Genomic DNA, 15,720 nt, shown 5'->3' on the forward strand with positions numbered 1-15,720 from the left:
GGGAAGCCTGACAGCAGCTTTACAATACTAAGTCTTCCCATTTGGAAACATGGTATGTCCCAATTTATTTACAGATGTTTTTCGTTTTCTTCACATAAGTCATACACACTTACACATTTACATTTCTTGTGATGGTTAATTCCTGAATATTTTATAATTTTAGATGCTACTGTAACTGATTTGCCTATTTTTCGACTGTTTTCAGTTTATATAACTGTGTTTACCAACTACATAATTGTTGATTAAAACAGTTCTAAGAGTTTTCTAAGTTAATTCTTAGATTTTTATGTTTGATTGCAAACACATTCTATTACATCCAAATAATAATAATCTTACCTCTTTTCCCCAGTATTTATATCTGTTGTTTTTATCATATTGTACTACCAAATGAGATATCACTATTTAGTATAGCTACTGTATTAAACCAAATGTAATTGTATATTTACAGATTTCATATGTAAGCATATAAAAGAAATATTCAAACTTTCTTTCAGGTTACTAAGTAGGTCAATATTTCCACCTGAACAGTAAACTGTCAGATCTCAGAATTTATAGCACTACATGCTTGGGAAAAAAAAAGGTAAATTTTTGTTTCTATGCTATTCTTAAAATGTTCTTCGCAATTCATTTTTTCACCTGCACATTCATTTACAAGTATGTAATCAAACATTATCAAAATTTAAAAAAAAATAGCAAATGCATCTTGGCATGAATAAATCAGGAGACATGAAAAAACAGAACTGTGGGTGTTGTGGTTCAGTAATTAGAAAAAATCAAATGACTAATAATAATCAAGCAGAATTTGTGTGGAATTCAGACTTGAAACTGAAAACTTGCGACATTGAGAATTTAATTATTTTCTAACCTTCTTTTACTTTAGGACCTAACTGGCATCCAACAGTAATTACCTTAGCTTAAAACACCAACCAATTAAAAAGAATACTATGAAGAATTGGTAGCATGGGCCTTTCTTTTTATATTTTAAGTGTTACTAAAAAAACCCACCGTATTTCTTTCAATCACAGAGGGAATTACATTCCCAAATTTGGACTCTTTCATATCACAGCTTACACATTGTTTTCATTTTATAACCAAACCTTACAAGTTTTTGAGTACTACAGAGATTTTTTAAAACTGTAAAATAGGAAAAACTTCTGTAGATGGGCAGCAGTAACCATAAATAGGTTATTTCCTGGCAGTGGTACCAATACAAATTTACTTAAACGTGTAATGTTACAGAGAAATGAAAACCATTCCTACAGTCTGCTGAATAATTACTTAAGTCATAACTTTTTTACTTATAAAAGGTTAACTATTTAAAATATGGTAAGTGATTTCTCTTTATCTAATCTCCACAGCATGAAAACATACACTAGAAAGATAAGAAATATTTTCCCTACGATCTAGCATTAATGGGGATTTCCAGTTGAAACACTATAATCAGGGCATTCTTTTCAAAGCCAACCCTAATTCTGCTGGGATTTCATTTGTATGGGCCCATCAACTTTATTTTAAAGCTTAGTTCTCTCAAAAGTCTTGTTGTTACACTTGGTAAATTTTATACACTGTCTCTTGGATAAAATATATTTTTAAGATGTATTTATTTTTAAAAGGGAAATATTACATTTTGGTGTAATAACTAACAACAATCTTAACTATGATCCTGAAATCTTGAGCTCTAGCCCTTACTAATTCCTAGTCCCACATTTCTAATTGCTTCCTTAAAAATAAACTCTTTACCTCCTTCCTCAATCCTTCTACTTGTACCTAAATTGAAAATGCTAGTGGTACTACCATACTACTAGTCACCCAGGCAGGTAACTTTGAATTCCTCTTTGATTCCTCCTCCTCCTTTTACTTTGTCTATCCAACCAGTACCATGCTTTATTTATTTGCCTATTGATACCTCCATTCCCACTGCTACCATGTAATACAGACTCTTTGTATCTTTTGTTTGGGTAGTAGCAAGCTCCTCTTAAACAGACTCTCCATTTCAATCTTCTCTTACAGCATTCCTTCTATACTGTTGTGAAATTATGTTTCTAAAGTCAGGTTCTAAGCATATCATGGCTCTGATCAAAAATAACTCTTAGGCCAGGCACAGTGGCTCACTCCTGTAATCCCAGCACTTTGGGAGGCCAAGGCGGGTCGATAACCTGAGGTCAGGAGTTTGAGACCAGCCATGGACAACATGGTGAAACTCCGTTTCTACTAAAAGATATAAAAATTAGCCAGGTGTTGCAGCGGGCACCTGTAATCCCAGCTACTTGGGAGGCTGAAGCAGGATAATCTCTTGAACCCAGGAGACAGATGTTGCAGTGAGCCGAGATCGCACCACTACACTCCAGTCTGGGTGACAGAGCAATATTCCATCTCACAAAACAAACAAAACAAAAAACTCCTCAAAAAAACCTCTTATCCTGACATCCCAAGTGCTGTTATTTGACTTCAAAAACTTTTTAAAACTTAATTCCCCACTGCTCACCTTCATGTACTATGCATACTAGCCAAGCATATTGTTTCCTAAACACGTCCTGTATCTTTTTTTCTCCCCAACCCACCCCGCTCCACCCAAACCTCACATTCCTGGTAACCACAATTCTACTCTCTACTTCCATGAGTTCAACTTTTTTAGATTTCACATATAAGTGAGATGATGTGGTACTTGGCTTTCAATACCTGGCTTATTTCACTTAAAATAATGCCTTTCAGATTTATCCATGTTGTCATAAATGACAGGATTTCCTTTTTTTTAATGGCTGAATAGTATTCCATTGTATGTATATCTACATACCACATCTTCTTTATTCCTCTGTTGATTGACACTTAGGTTGACTCCATATCTTGGGTACTATGAATAATGCTCCAATGAACATGGGAGTGTATACATCTCTTCAACATACTGATTTCATTTCCTTTGGATGTGCAACCAGTGGTGGGATTGCAGGATCTGTTCTATGCCTTTTCTATCTCCTAGCCCTTGCCTGTGATGTTTATTTTGTCTAGGGTAACATTTCTTTGTATGTTCAAGTCTTACTTATGCTTTAAGGCCTAGTTCGATTGTTGTTTATCTGTAAGACAGCAACCTGGGTGTTGGCCAGCTTCAAAGTCAGAGCCTCTGAACTCCTACAGGGCTTCCCATGGTCTTCTCTATGGTAGTATTTCCTAATGTCTAATTTCAAGAGTATACAAATCTCCTGCAGAACTTGTTAAAGTGTAGATTTTGAGCCAGTAGGTCTGAAAGTCTGCATTTCTAACAAGATCCTAGGTGATGCTGATATAGCTGGTCTGTGGACAATCTGAATATGAAGGTGTTATGGTACAGACTGATTTTTAACTAATGCGCTGATTATTTAGAAGCTTGTCTAACTGTTCCTGTTTTCCTATAAATAAAGCAAGGATTCATTTTTTTACTATAACTTGTATAAGAGATGTTCAATAAATATTTGTTAATGTAACACTGCATAATGTATAAATGTGTATTTTCAGATTGCAGGTTTTCAACCCATTAATGAGTTGCAATCTATATGTATACATGTATGATATGCCTGGCACATTAGATTTTTAATAAATAATCATTAAATGAAAAATAGAAACGTTCATAATATAAATTATACACAGCAAGTAGTACTAGTGCTGTTAATCGTTATCTGTATCCCCTTACTCCCTGTCCCCTTCAAGAGAAACATACCTTAAATAATGAAGAGATTTCAAAAATGCAACTGTATTACATGGTCTTCAACAGGAGTTGAAAAACTATAGCCCATGGGACAAATCTGGCTAGCTGCTTGTTTTAATAGAACCCAAACACATTCATTCCTTTACATATTGTGTAAGGCTGCCTTTGCATTACAAAGGCAAGGGTGAGTAGTTGCAGACCAGATGAACTGCAAAGCAAATATTTACTATTTTATTTACAAAAAAGGCTTCTCTATTTTTAATTACTTATACAATGCTTGGCATCTAATCATATGTATTCCAAAGATTATAAAGAACAAATGGTGGAAGTAACTTTTACCTTATTGTAATTCTTGGCTAATTCCAACATCTCTTTTACCACTGATTCATTGTGTTTACAGTGTTCACTGTAGTCCTGAAGTGTCAAACCTTCCATCCAACTCTTCTTATGCAAATTTAGCAACATCTAAAAAATAAAGAAAAAGTAATTCTTTTTCTGCCTTGAGGATACCCCCTTCATTGTTTAGAGAAAAAAAAAAAACATTTTGACTTAATGGTTTAAATTTAATTTTATTAATTCAAATAAACTCCAATTAGAATGCTCCTATATTTATATTAATATAACTTAAGGAGTACTCCAACACCAAGGCCTTTGCATTTGCTGTCCTTCTACCTAGAAGGCTATTCTCATCTTTGCATAACTTGCCTTCCTCTCTTCCTTATAGATAGATGTCTTCCCTAACAACACTATACCTAAAATAGTTGCACTACACTACCTTAAACAAAAAAATCTTTCTTCCCTTAACCTGCTGTATTACTTCTGTAACGCTTACAAAGACCTGAAATTTTTGTTTACTTGTTTACTGCATTTCTCTCCCACTAAAGGGAAATCAAGAAGGCAGGGACTTTGCCCTATTCATTTCAAGACCACTAGGGTCTATATTCTAGAACAATACCTAATAATAGCTCAATAAACATCTGATGAATGAATGACATTCATATTAATATTACACAAAGTATCTCTAATTTTTCATATAGCCTAGCTTTCCAATGCCAAGATAACAAGATAAATGCCCCATTTACGGAGTGACCTTGTGTCAATCTTTCTGATCCTCAGTTTAGAGATCTGTGAATTAAGGGCTTGTATTAGGTAATCTCAAAGTTTCCTTCACATTCTGGTATTCCATCTATAACTTCCTTATTGTCAGGATGAAAAGCCATGAAGCTGAGAATAAAAGATTTATCTAGGCTGGTCACAGTGGCTCATGCCTGTAATCCCAGCACTTTAGGAAGTCAAGGCGGGCGAATCAGTTGAGGTCAGGAATTCAAGACCAGCCTGGTTAAAATGGTGAAAGCCCCACACTGGGTCCTATTGTGGGGAGGGGGAAGGGGGGAAGGATAGCATTAGGAGATATACCTAATGTAAATGACGAGTTAATGGGTGCAGCACACCAACATGGCACATGTATACATATGTAACAAACCTGCACGTTGTGCACATGTACCCTAGAACTTAAAGTATAATAATAATTTTTTTAAAAGGCGTTCTTGAACCACAAACAACAGCATGAGCCATCTGTGCCTTAAGGACATGCTCCTGCTGCAGAAAACTAGCCAAGCCCATCCCTTTATTTTAGCCCATCCCTTCATTTCCTATAAGGGATACTTTTAGTTAATCGAACATCTGTAGAAACAATGCTAATGACTGGCTTGCTGTTAATAAATACGTGGGCAAATCTCTGTTCATGGCTCTCAGCTCTGAAGGCTATGAGACCACTGATCTCCCACTTCATACCTCTAAAACAAAACAAAACAAAACAAAAAATGGTGAAAGCCCGTCACTACTGAAAACACAAAAATTAGCTGGGTGTGGTGGCACACGCCTGTAATCTCAGCTGCTTGGGAGGCTGAGGCAGAAGAATCACTTGGACCCGGGAGACAGAGGTTGCAGTGAGCTGAGATCACGCCACTACAGTCCAGCCTGGGTGACAGAGTGAGTGAGACTCCAAAAAAAAAAAAAAAACATCTCATGTGCAATCACACCAGCAAATTGGGGTTGGACCCTATATTAGTGAGCATGAAACTAAACACCTTAGTTCAACGTTTCTCAAATTGGACTTACAATTCTGAGTACTTATTTTTAGAAGTTTTTAAGTTTTCAAGTTTATATTTTAAGACACTTTTTCTTAAAGTCCTACCCTACAAATTTTCTTCAATTGAAGACTGTCATTAAATAAGCTTTCCCCTTTGGATGATTCACAAAACTGTGAAAAGTAAAAGAAAAAAAATGATGGCTATAAAATGACTGTTGTTTTGTCAATAGAACTGTTATACTTTAAATGAGATCACTGACCCATGAGAATCTGAAGATATACTTGAAGATATATGGGGGTTTAGTTTAGAAAAATTATCCTACTTGCTTAGAAGTTTACAGCTATTTGTGGTACAAATTTTATCGTATATTGGAAAATAAGCTGCCTGTCAAAATCACCTATAAGGTTTTTCAAGATACAAAACTCGTCCATTCCCTTCCTTTGGTTCCGAAGGCACTAATTCTCCCATTTTCTTCCTGTGGCTCCAGGGGCAAAGAGAGTATGCCAAAAAAAAGTTAGGAAAACCCTCCACAGATGATTTCAGTTTCTTTGATTGCTTCCTAGCTTCTCCACTGATACCGTTCTAGAAAATACATGTTTGGGAAATGTGGATGCTGCTACAACTACCTATGCTATATAGCCACCTATAATTAAGTGTTGAGACTTAAGATTTCCCTACCACTTCAAAAGCAAACAAAGACAGTTCCCAAGGAGCAGCAGGATATTCCTATCATACCTGGACAAGGATTCCCTTGCGACCCTCAAGTAAGGCTTGGGGTTAAATATACAAGTTGTCTGGATAAGAGTAAAGGCAGAGCTTTTGTTACCAAGAAGGCAGTTTAACAGCTAAACTGAGCTATTAAGAACATAAACATAACATTAAGTAATTTATGTAAGTGCTTATATATTTGCTGTTTATGCCAAGGAAAATGGCTAAGTTTATGAGATACTCCCCAAAAAAAGAGAAAGAAAAAATTGATGTAATTAGCTAGACATTTCCGAATAGATGGGTGTCTGATAAAATATTTATATTCTGAATGAATTTTGTTTGTACCTGAGTGGTGCCATTTTTCACAGCCTGTACTCATTCCATGTAAAATTAAAAATAAGTGTTAAAAATATACTTAATCAACTAAATCTATCACATCAGAAGTAAACTGTGGTACACAGGCAGGAATTAGAAGACAGCTTTATAGGATCCCCTCAGGCCAAGGCAGAAGTAGTTCCCCACTCCCCTCACTCACTACATGCTCAAGCACTGGGCCCTTCAGATGAGTTTATAAGTGGATTTCACCTTTTAAAACTCTAGTTTATCAAACTTAAAAAAAACAAAATTAGAATTCTTATTTCAAAGAAAATCTTATATTGCATATCCTCCCCCCCAGTATATAGATTAGATTAAAAATGGACGTGATCTGGTTGAAAGAGGGGGTAAGCGTGGAGAGCCCAGCTCACTCCATCCGCCACTTGCCATGTACCAGAATCCCCGTCTAAAACACCTTGGTGAGAAACAGTTTGGGCTAGATAGAATGATCTTATTTGCTACTGATTACTTATCACTTTCAGACTTGAGAGTGGTCTCACTAACCAAAACTTACTAGCTATCAATCAACAATAAACTCAGTGTTCTTTTAAAAAATGCTTTTAACTTTCTCAGAGAGAAATACAAGAAACTAATTAGGTGGATGACTAATTGTAATAGTAAAGAGGGGGAAAGTGGTTCAGATTGTAATATCAAAAAACAACAGGCAGAGTTAAATACTTGGCATTAGTTGACAGAAAAACTGTACTAGAAATAATCCTAAAATAGTGGAAACAAATGAGAATGCTAATTCATCAAAATGTCAGGTAATGTTAAAAACTAATCAAACTTGAAAACTGGTATAAAATGGGATAAGAATCTAGTACAAATTATCTGAAAACCCTATAACTGTTTCTCTGACTCACTTTTAGTTTTCCTTAGAGTAAACATGGTATGTTTTCTAAAAGCACTAGGCTGGGTGCAATGGCTCGTGCTAATGATCCCAGCACTTTAGAAGGCTGAGGTGAGAGGATCACTTGAGCACAGGACTGTGTTCAAGACCAACCTGAGCAACAAAGCAAGAGTCCATTTCTACCTCCCACCCACCACCCAAAAAACAGCCAGGTGTGGTGGTGCATGCCGATAGTCCCAGCTACACGGGAGGCTGTAGAGTGAGGATCCCTTGAACCTGAAAGTTTGAGGCTGCAGCGTGCCGTGATCACACCATTGCACTGAAGTCTGGGAGACAGAACAAGACCCTCTCTCTTAAAACAAACAAACAAACAAAAAGCATGACACAACTGCAATTTAAGTCATTCCTCTAAAATTTATAGAGCAATATATTTACTAATTTAATTACAAAAGGCCTTTTTCTTGAAGAAGAAAAGTTAATCAGAAAATCACAGAACTAAAAGAAATATTTTTATGATTTATCATAAAACCAAAGTGGAGTGTTTGATTTCCTACTTCCTCTCCCACTTCAGCACCTACCAATAAGGTAAAATGTGTCTTTAAATAGTCCAATAAAATATTCCTTTATTTTGTGCTGCAATTCATCGATAATGGAGTAATATTTGGAAACACTGAAAGAGGTCAAAAATTCAAATTTAAATCACATTCCAGGTAATAGTTTAAATGGTTTGAAAAAGACTTTTTTCCTCCTATAAGATAAAAATTTAAACTTACCTTCTGTTCCAGTTCATTTTTCCGATAGTTAATAGTAATGGAGTAATAATGTCTGTTTAGTCCATGAATTAATGCCTAGATAGATAAACGATTTTTAAAAGGACAAATTACTATTTTTCACCTAATAAAAATGTTTGAAACTGTTGATATTCTTACATAATACCTGTACCATCCTCTAATAAAGGCATTTTATTTTAAGTAAATTAAGACAAAATTAAAGTATTTTTCTTAGCTACAAGTTTAAACCTAAGGTTTAGAGGAATGGGTTACACATTCTTCAAAGCATGATATGGAGGAGCACAAATTAAGCAGTTTCAGTAGCCTTGCTCAGTCAGAGATAAGGTTTGATCTTATTGTAAGCTAAGTTTATAAATCATTCATAATTTATTAAATCTAACTTTATGATATCTAGGGAGCTCATGGGTATTTCAAATGAAAAGCCTAGAAAGCTACAATAACACAACTGTTTCTTTACCCACATTAATCTGGAGTTCCCCTTTTCCTCATTCAGTTATGATTAATTCAAATAATTATGTTATGCATGTCTCCAAATTAGCAATGTGGATTTTGGTCTTTACTGGGTCTGTCTAGCTAATGCTCTTATCCAGTGACATGCAGTCTCACTAACCAGAATTTTTTTCACCTCACTCTATTTCCAAGGTGAACAGTCCAATCATAATAAAATCTTAAGCTAACGGCATGGCTTTATTAAGAAACAATAATCCCGGATGTCCTAAAATCAATTCACAACTGCCCCCATATCTAACTCTAACAACATCAACTGTTCAAATGAGGTTCAACAGTATTGTGGTGGACCTAAAGTACCCTCTGGCAGCCTAGAAAATCATTAAAGTACAGAAATACACCTTTAGGGATATTTTTAACAAGTATAAAAACAAAAAGGACTTTGGAGTTAACCCTCAGGAATCTAAAGACAAAAGCTAACCAAAATAATCACCACTTCTCTAACTAATGGACTTTTACAATGTAGGTCTAAAGATGTCACCGAGGTAGAGGAAGAAGGGGTAAAAAAAGAGAACATTTAATGAGCAGCTAGTATCTGCTTTACACATTAAATCTTCTAATCTTCACAGTACTGTAAGGTAGGGCAATTCAATTTGTATTCTGACAGATGAAAATAAAATGCAGGGTCAGGCTCAGTGGCTCAAGCCTGTAATCCCAGCACTGGATCACTTGAGCCCAAGAGTTCCAGACCAGCCTGGACAACATAGCAAGACCCCATCTCTATAAAAAACAAAAACAACAAAAAAGAAAGAAAATAAGACACAAATATTAATTTGTCCAAGTTTATAGCTAGTAAAAGGCTAGATGGGGATCTGAACCTAGATCATTCTTATTCCATAGCCTATGTTCTTTCTAACATACTATGCTACAATGCATGTCAGGAAATTCTTGGATTAAGTCTATGTACTTTAAGGATCAGGATGAAACAAAGCATTATGTTAATTTTTAAGCTTTGCTAGCAAAAATCACTCCAATGAGTATGAAAATATTTTAGATGAGTACTTTAACAATAGGTTCTTATCACCAATGTCTTTTATAAAAGTGAGCTATGAAATTCCATAGGAAGCAGTGACTGATTGTAAAGTACCAAGAGTATATATTAAATCCTTATTCATTTCAATAATCATCAGGAGCAATGAATTAAATTTTAGTGCATAAAAATGCTATTCTGTACAGATCAAAAAGTAGAAGTGATCAGGGCTTCCTTTAATCTGTGCTATTTGTGTACATTAGGAGATGAATCATCCTGGTAGAGAATTAGAAAAAGGTGCTCAGTCCTCTAAGCAGACATAGTCTGGCTGCAGACAGTGAAGCTTGAGCTGGAAGCTCCCTCATCTAAGCACGTTTGCGCTATGCACTCACTAATTGCACAACCCTACATGGCGGTCATAAAGCTAGTAACTGCTATAACCAATACATACAGAGGCCAGTTAATGGACCCACAGATACTAGGCCCTATATTTTTGAGACTATCAAAATCAGATAGTCTCATTTTGATAGTCATGGTTCATGATAGTGACTCATGGGTTCCTGATAGTGACCACCAGTATGTGAGCTGATGGTTGTTATCAGACTTTTATCCCTATTACTTGAAAATCAATTTTTTAGATAAAAGCAATAGGCCGGGCGCGGTGGCTCAAGCCTGTAATCCCAGCACTTTGGGAGGCCGAGACGGGCGGATCACGAGGTCAGGAGATCGAGACCATCCTGGCAAACATGGTGAAACCCCGTCTCTACTAAAAAATACAAAAAACTAGCCGGGCGTGGTGGTGGGCGCCTGTAGTCCCAGCTACTCGGGAGGCTGAGGCAGGAGAATGGCGTGAACCTGGGAGGCGGAGCTTGCAGTGAGCTGAGATCCGGCCACTGCACTCCAGCCTGGGTGACAGCGAGACTCCATCTCAAAAAAAAAAAAAAAAATAGATAAAAGCAATAAAACACAGACAGCAAGAAAGATCAGCAGGTATAACAATAACAAAACAATGTTAAGTTTAAATCAAATGATATCCTCAAGTAGTCTTTCAATTTCACTTACTCACCTGCTGTGGTGCCCCCAGTGCCTTCCTCCCAAATCATAAGTCAACCAGCCATGTCCTTTTTAGTTTCGTGTAGAACTACACACGACCAACTGACTTATGATTTTACCTCTATGCACTCACTGCTGTGGAAAAGCAGGCGCATTATAAAACACACAGTTTATGAATTATATATGAGCTATTCATGGCTTCCTGATAAGTTTTTAAAGTTTTCATGCTCCTTAAAAAGGTGTGCTCGGATCTAAAGACAAATTTGTTTGCCTTTATTTTATATTGATAAACTGAAAATACGGTGGTAACTGATATCCTTTAAATCACGTTATAAAATGAAGCTTTCTGAATATAAATAGAATAACTGAAAAGAAACAAAATGTGTTTTGTGGTTCCCTCTAGAGTGGAGAACTGAGTTGCAGAAGGCGAAAGAGGAAGGGAGAGTTTTTGCTAAATGACTTTGTACTTTAAAAATTTTTAACTGTATATATATTATCTATGCCAAAATTAATTAATTAAATTTTCAACAATAATATAAAAGAATGAAGCAATCTGGTTATGAGTACTAGTTCCTACATTACCTCACTGGGCAACCTGGGCAACTCACCTTTATGGGCGTCAGGTTTCCTCATGTACGAAATGATTACAATGGCTCCTTTCTAGTGCAATTGTTTTATAACTTATATGTTCAGTAATTACTGATACAATGTTTTCCAAATAGCTTAACTCTATTAAACAACGCAACTGTACTCAACACTATACTTAGAGGCTCTTAGCCTTAGCATATGCATCTATGCATCAATATTTACTAAATTTCCATTAGACTGACTACCAATCTTCAAATTTACTGTGACACTTAAGAATCCAAAATGTCACTGAACAGTTTATAATGGAATAGTTTTAAAAATTTAGTCACTAAAATAAATGCTTGTTAACTCTCAATTCTAAACATTTGACAGTAACAGACAAATGTTCCAAGTGCAAAATAATATACATTATCATATATTAATATAAAAGCCTAGAGTACAGTACAGGCATTATACTTTCTCCTCTCTATGAAGATTATTAGTGGCTTCTATTATATAAAACACGAAAGTGAAAATAACCTTTGTCTCTTAGCTTATTTCAACACTGTCAATTAGTACTTTAAAAATAACATTTTCTAAAAGCAATGTATGTTTCACTGAACAAAAATTTAAGAAATATGGGCAAGGAAAGACAAAAAAACTCACAATTCTACCATCCAAAGGTAACCAATGCTAATATCCTGGTATAAAATATACAGACACCATCTATAAAATACACGCTTGCAGAATGGAGAACTGATATATTCTGCTGTATAATCTTTTTCTTACTTAACATATTTGAACTTTTCTCAAATTATTAAATAGCAGTCTACAATGAATCATAATTTTTCTCTACTACTTTAAGTATAATAGTAAAAAAAAAATCTGTTAGAAAATCATTAGTGACCACCAGCATGTGAGCTGATGGTTGTTATCAGACTTTTATCCCTACTACTTGAAAGCTGGTTTAAGAGCAAGGCCCCTCTTAACACCAGCTAACTTCCCCTTCAAAACAAAAGGCACGGCATTTCTGAAAGGCTTCTGATCCCAGAGTTAAAGATTCTGCTAACATAAAGTAAAATTCATTACAGATATTACCATTCCCTTCAGGCTCTTCTGGGTTGTTTTCTAGCTTGTCTTAGAAAAATAAGAAAGTACATTAAGGTGTGGCTTTGTTCTGTGACTTGTTGGCTTGGTCCCATTTGTGTGTTTTAGTATTGAAATTGTCTTAAAACTGTAGAGCACCCAGATAGATGTCATTCTGATGGGCGCTATATAAACTGTGAAATAAATATATTTAGAAGTTCTAATTGGAAGGCAAAACAAACTAAAATGAAGGGAAAAATAATGATGCTGTAGTTTTTACATACACATGTTGTTTAACACAGGTTTGGAACCTGCTTTATAAGGTGCACTTTAAATTACAGGCTGTAAAGTAAGATTAAAAAATACAAACTGGAGTGGTATAAAAAAACACATTATTAATATTGATTACAGTCCATTTTTAAGGTTAAAAAGCAGTGCTTTAATTTTAAAAAAGAAATCTGCAACAGGTGGTGAGTGAGTTGCAATTAGTAAAAACTTCTGGCAGAAACATACCATGTAGTAATCACAATGATCTTGGCTTGTGAGATGCTACTTAACCTTTTGCAAAAAATAATGAAGCAGTATGATGCTACTGGAGTTTATAAAAAAGGTCATTATCACAGGCTAAACAGGTCCAATAATATATTCTCTTGGAACATGCAAGTACGGGCTTGTCTGTACCCAGTCAAAACCACTGGTAGCTTATTTCATACTCATTATACTTTGCAGTTTTCCTTGACTTGCATTTTTTTTTTTTTTTTCCAAATCACACCTCAATCCTTTAAAACAAAACACTTCACTCTGATGAAGATTTTGGATGAGTGACTGCCGCAAAATTAAGCGTTTAAAAGTATAAAGTTATCAAAGTGTAACCAAGGCTTAACCATGGTTAACTGTCAAAGCCATAACTCCCCAAAGACAACCTCATGACAGAGCAAGGTTTCAGAAGGGAGCAGCAATAACTACTAAAATGTCTTTGTTTTATGTATTCTACTTAACCAAACGTGGTATTTCTGCCCATTTAATTAATCTTTAGAGAAGTAGTTAACTAGACAGACACAGACTGTGGTGCATTTAAAAACACATTTAAAATAATTTTTGCAGACAATACAGATTTGTATAAAAACACCATGGCATGTGAATGATACAAAGAAAACAGTCACTCAAGAGGATATTAAGTGTCTGAATACCAGTAACTGCAATTAATGGTAACTGATTATCACAATAAAAAACAAGATATAAACTCTCATCACAAGTAACATATGGAGGTCTTTTATAGGGTTTATTTTAAAGGTGGGTTTTTTAAAAAAGAAAATTTTAAGTATATTTAAGAATTATTTCTAGGGATATCTTAAAATATACAGCAATTTCTCCATTGTTTTCTGGTATGAAAAATACCTACTAATCAAGCAATGATAATAGTTATGTCCTTCACCTGAAACTCCTATTGGTCCTTCTCTATAATGTCAACCATTCAAAGCCAGAATGCTTTCAAGATAAAAGATCTACTATGCTCCCAAAAAGGGTGTCCTCAAATATGATAGGAAAATTTAAAGACCCCATTAAAAATTGACTCACATATGAGCAAATATTTCCACAATTCTCTCTTAAAACAAAAGAAAAATTAATTTGCAAGCAAATTAAAATACTAAGAATTAGAACTTAAAAAGACTACTTATAGCAGGCTTTTAACATGTAAAACAGAGTTTTAACACATTATCAAATATAGGTAATACCTGGATAGATGGCTTGTTTAAGTGACCCAGATTTGAAGTTGTTTGTCTTGGTTCATGTCCTAAGACCATCATATTAGCATTGATCAGTCTGAAGGCATCAATAACAACCTGTAAAAACAAGGTGTCAAGTCAATTCTTTTTTTAAAAGCAAGTGATAATGCCAAGCAACAGTGGACAAGGCATGATCAACGTGCATCTGTTTCTGGACTATATCCAGAAAATCATTTAATTATAATATTAATAAAAAAGAACCTCCTGCTGACTGTGCCATCAGCACACCACCCTCTATCTTGTAATGTAAGGTGACACCAATTATTGCAATTTTCATGAAACAGTAAAGAAAAAAATTAACTTTGCATCTTTATTATTGAAATCTGTCATTACTAAACTTACACCAAACAGCCTTCACTGGTGTGCATATGTTTGTCACCTAAATTTTACCTAATCAAAATGAATGACAGAGAAACTAAAACTGAAAGTGAGCACAAGTTAAGGGACCACATCTAAAGCCCAGCCCTGTCACATCAATTACACCACCACAGTACTTGAAATGACAACAAAATTACAGCCAGCAAGGCACTTGCCCACGTATTCTCTTCTAGTCAGATACCTTTTACTTCTTGTGACTATGAAAGACTTATACCTTGTCTGATGGCCTTAAATGTCCAAGCCACTGTCAAGTATAGAAGGCACAATATAAGAAAACCAAGGTCATCCATGCTTTAAGCCAAGAACATGGTATGGAATGATAAGGTCCTAAATTCATGGTAAAGAAATTACAATAGGTATATTCTTTTTGTGTGTACAGAAATACTTCAAATTCTACTATGATACAATAACATCTGTTAGCTCTTACATATAAAGAGATTGACAAGAATCACATACTTGCTAAAGCTTTTCAACACTGTAAAGTTTTATGTAAAGTCACGTGACTTTAAGACAGATTGCCATTTTAAGGGAATTTAACTGAATAGATTTATCACATAAAACAATCTTAAAGCAAGATAGTATAGTAACAGAGTATTTCTATATTTTGCCTTTAAAAGTGCTGAACAATCAATGTTTTAAAACCTGTGTCAACTAGATTTGTTCTTATTTGTACAATTATTACTTGAGGATATTAAGAGATTAAAAATAGTTAAGCCAACCAAATCTAATCAAGTCTGAAAATTCTGTTTGTAATAAGTATTACTGCATGCTGTATGCTAAAGAACAAGATTTAAAGAAAGAAATCACCCTTTGTAAAAGATTGCTATGATGGGACCAAAGACAGTAACAAAAAATACAAACCTAGACTAAAACATG

At 34.9% G+C, this 15,720-nt stretch overlaps 1 protein-coding gene across 2 annotated transcripts in view; it reads right to left on the reverse strand.

The window, feature by feature from the left end:
• The window catches only part of PSMD14 (proteasome 26S subunit, non-ATPase 14), a 111,056-nt gene that overhangs the window by 12,644 nt on the left and 82,692 nt on the right, over nucleotides 1–15,720 (reverse strand). For both annotated transcript variants that reach the window (XM_033231314.1, XM_033231315.1), the window contains 3 exons: nucleotides 14,416–14,523; nucleotides 8,479–8,553; nucleotides 4,019–4,144 (listed from right to left, as the gene is read on the reverse strand). In XM_033231314.1, coding sequence (XP_033087205.1) covers nucleotides 4,019–4,144; nucleotides 8,479–8,553; nucleotides 14,416–14,523 — 309 coding nt within the window. The remainder of the gene's footprint in view (nucleotides 1–4,018; nucleotides 4,145–8,478; nucleotides 8,554–14,415; nucleotides 14,524–15,720) is intronic.

Source organism: Trachypithecus francoisi, unplaced genomic scaffold (assembly GCF_009764315.1).
Source record: "Trachypithecus francoisi isolate TF-2019V2 unplaced genomic scaffold, Tfra_2.0 Lachesis_group13, whole genome shotgun sequence".
Lineage (NCBI taxonomy): Eukaryota > Metazoa > Chordata > Mammalia > Primates > Cercopithecidae > Trachypithecus > Trachypithecus francoisi.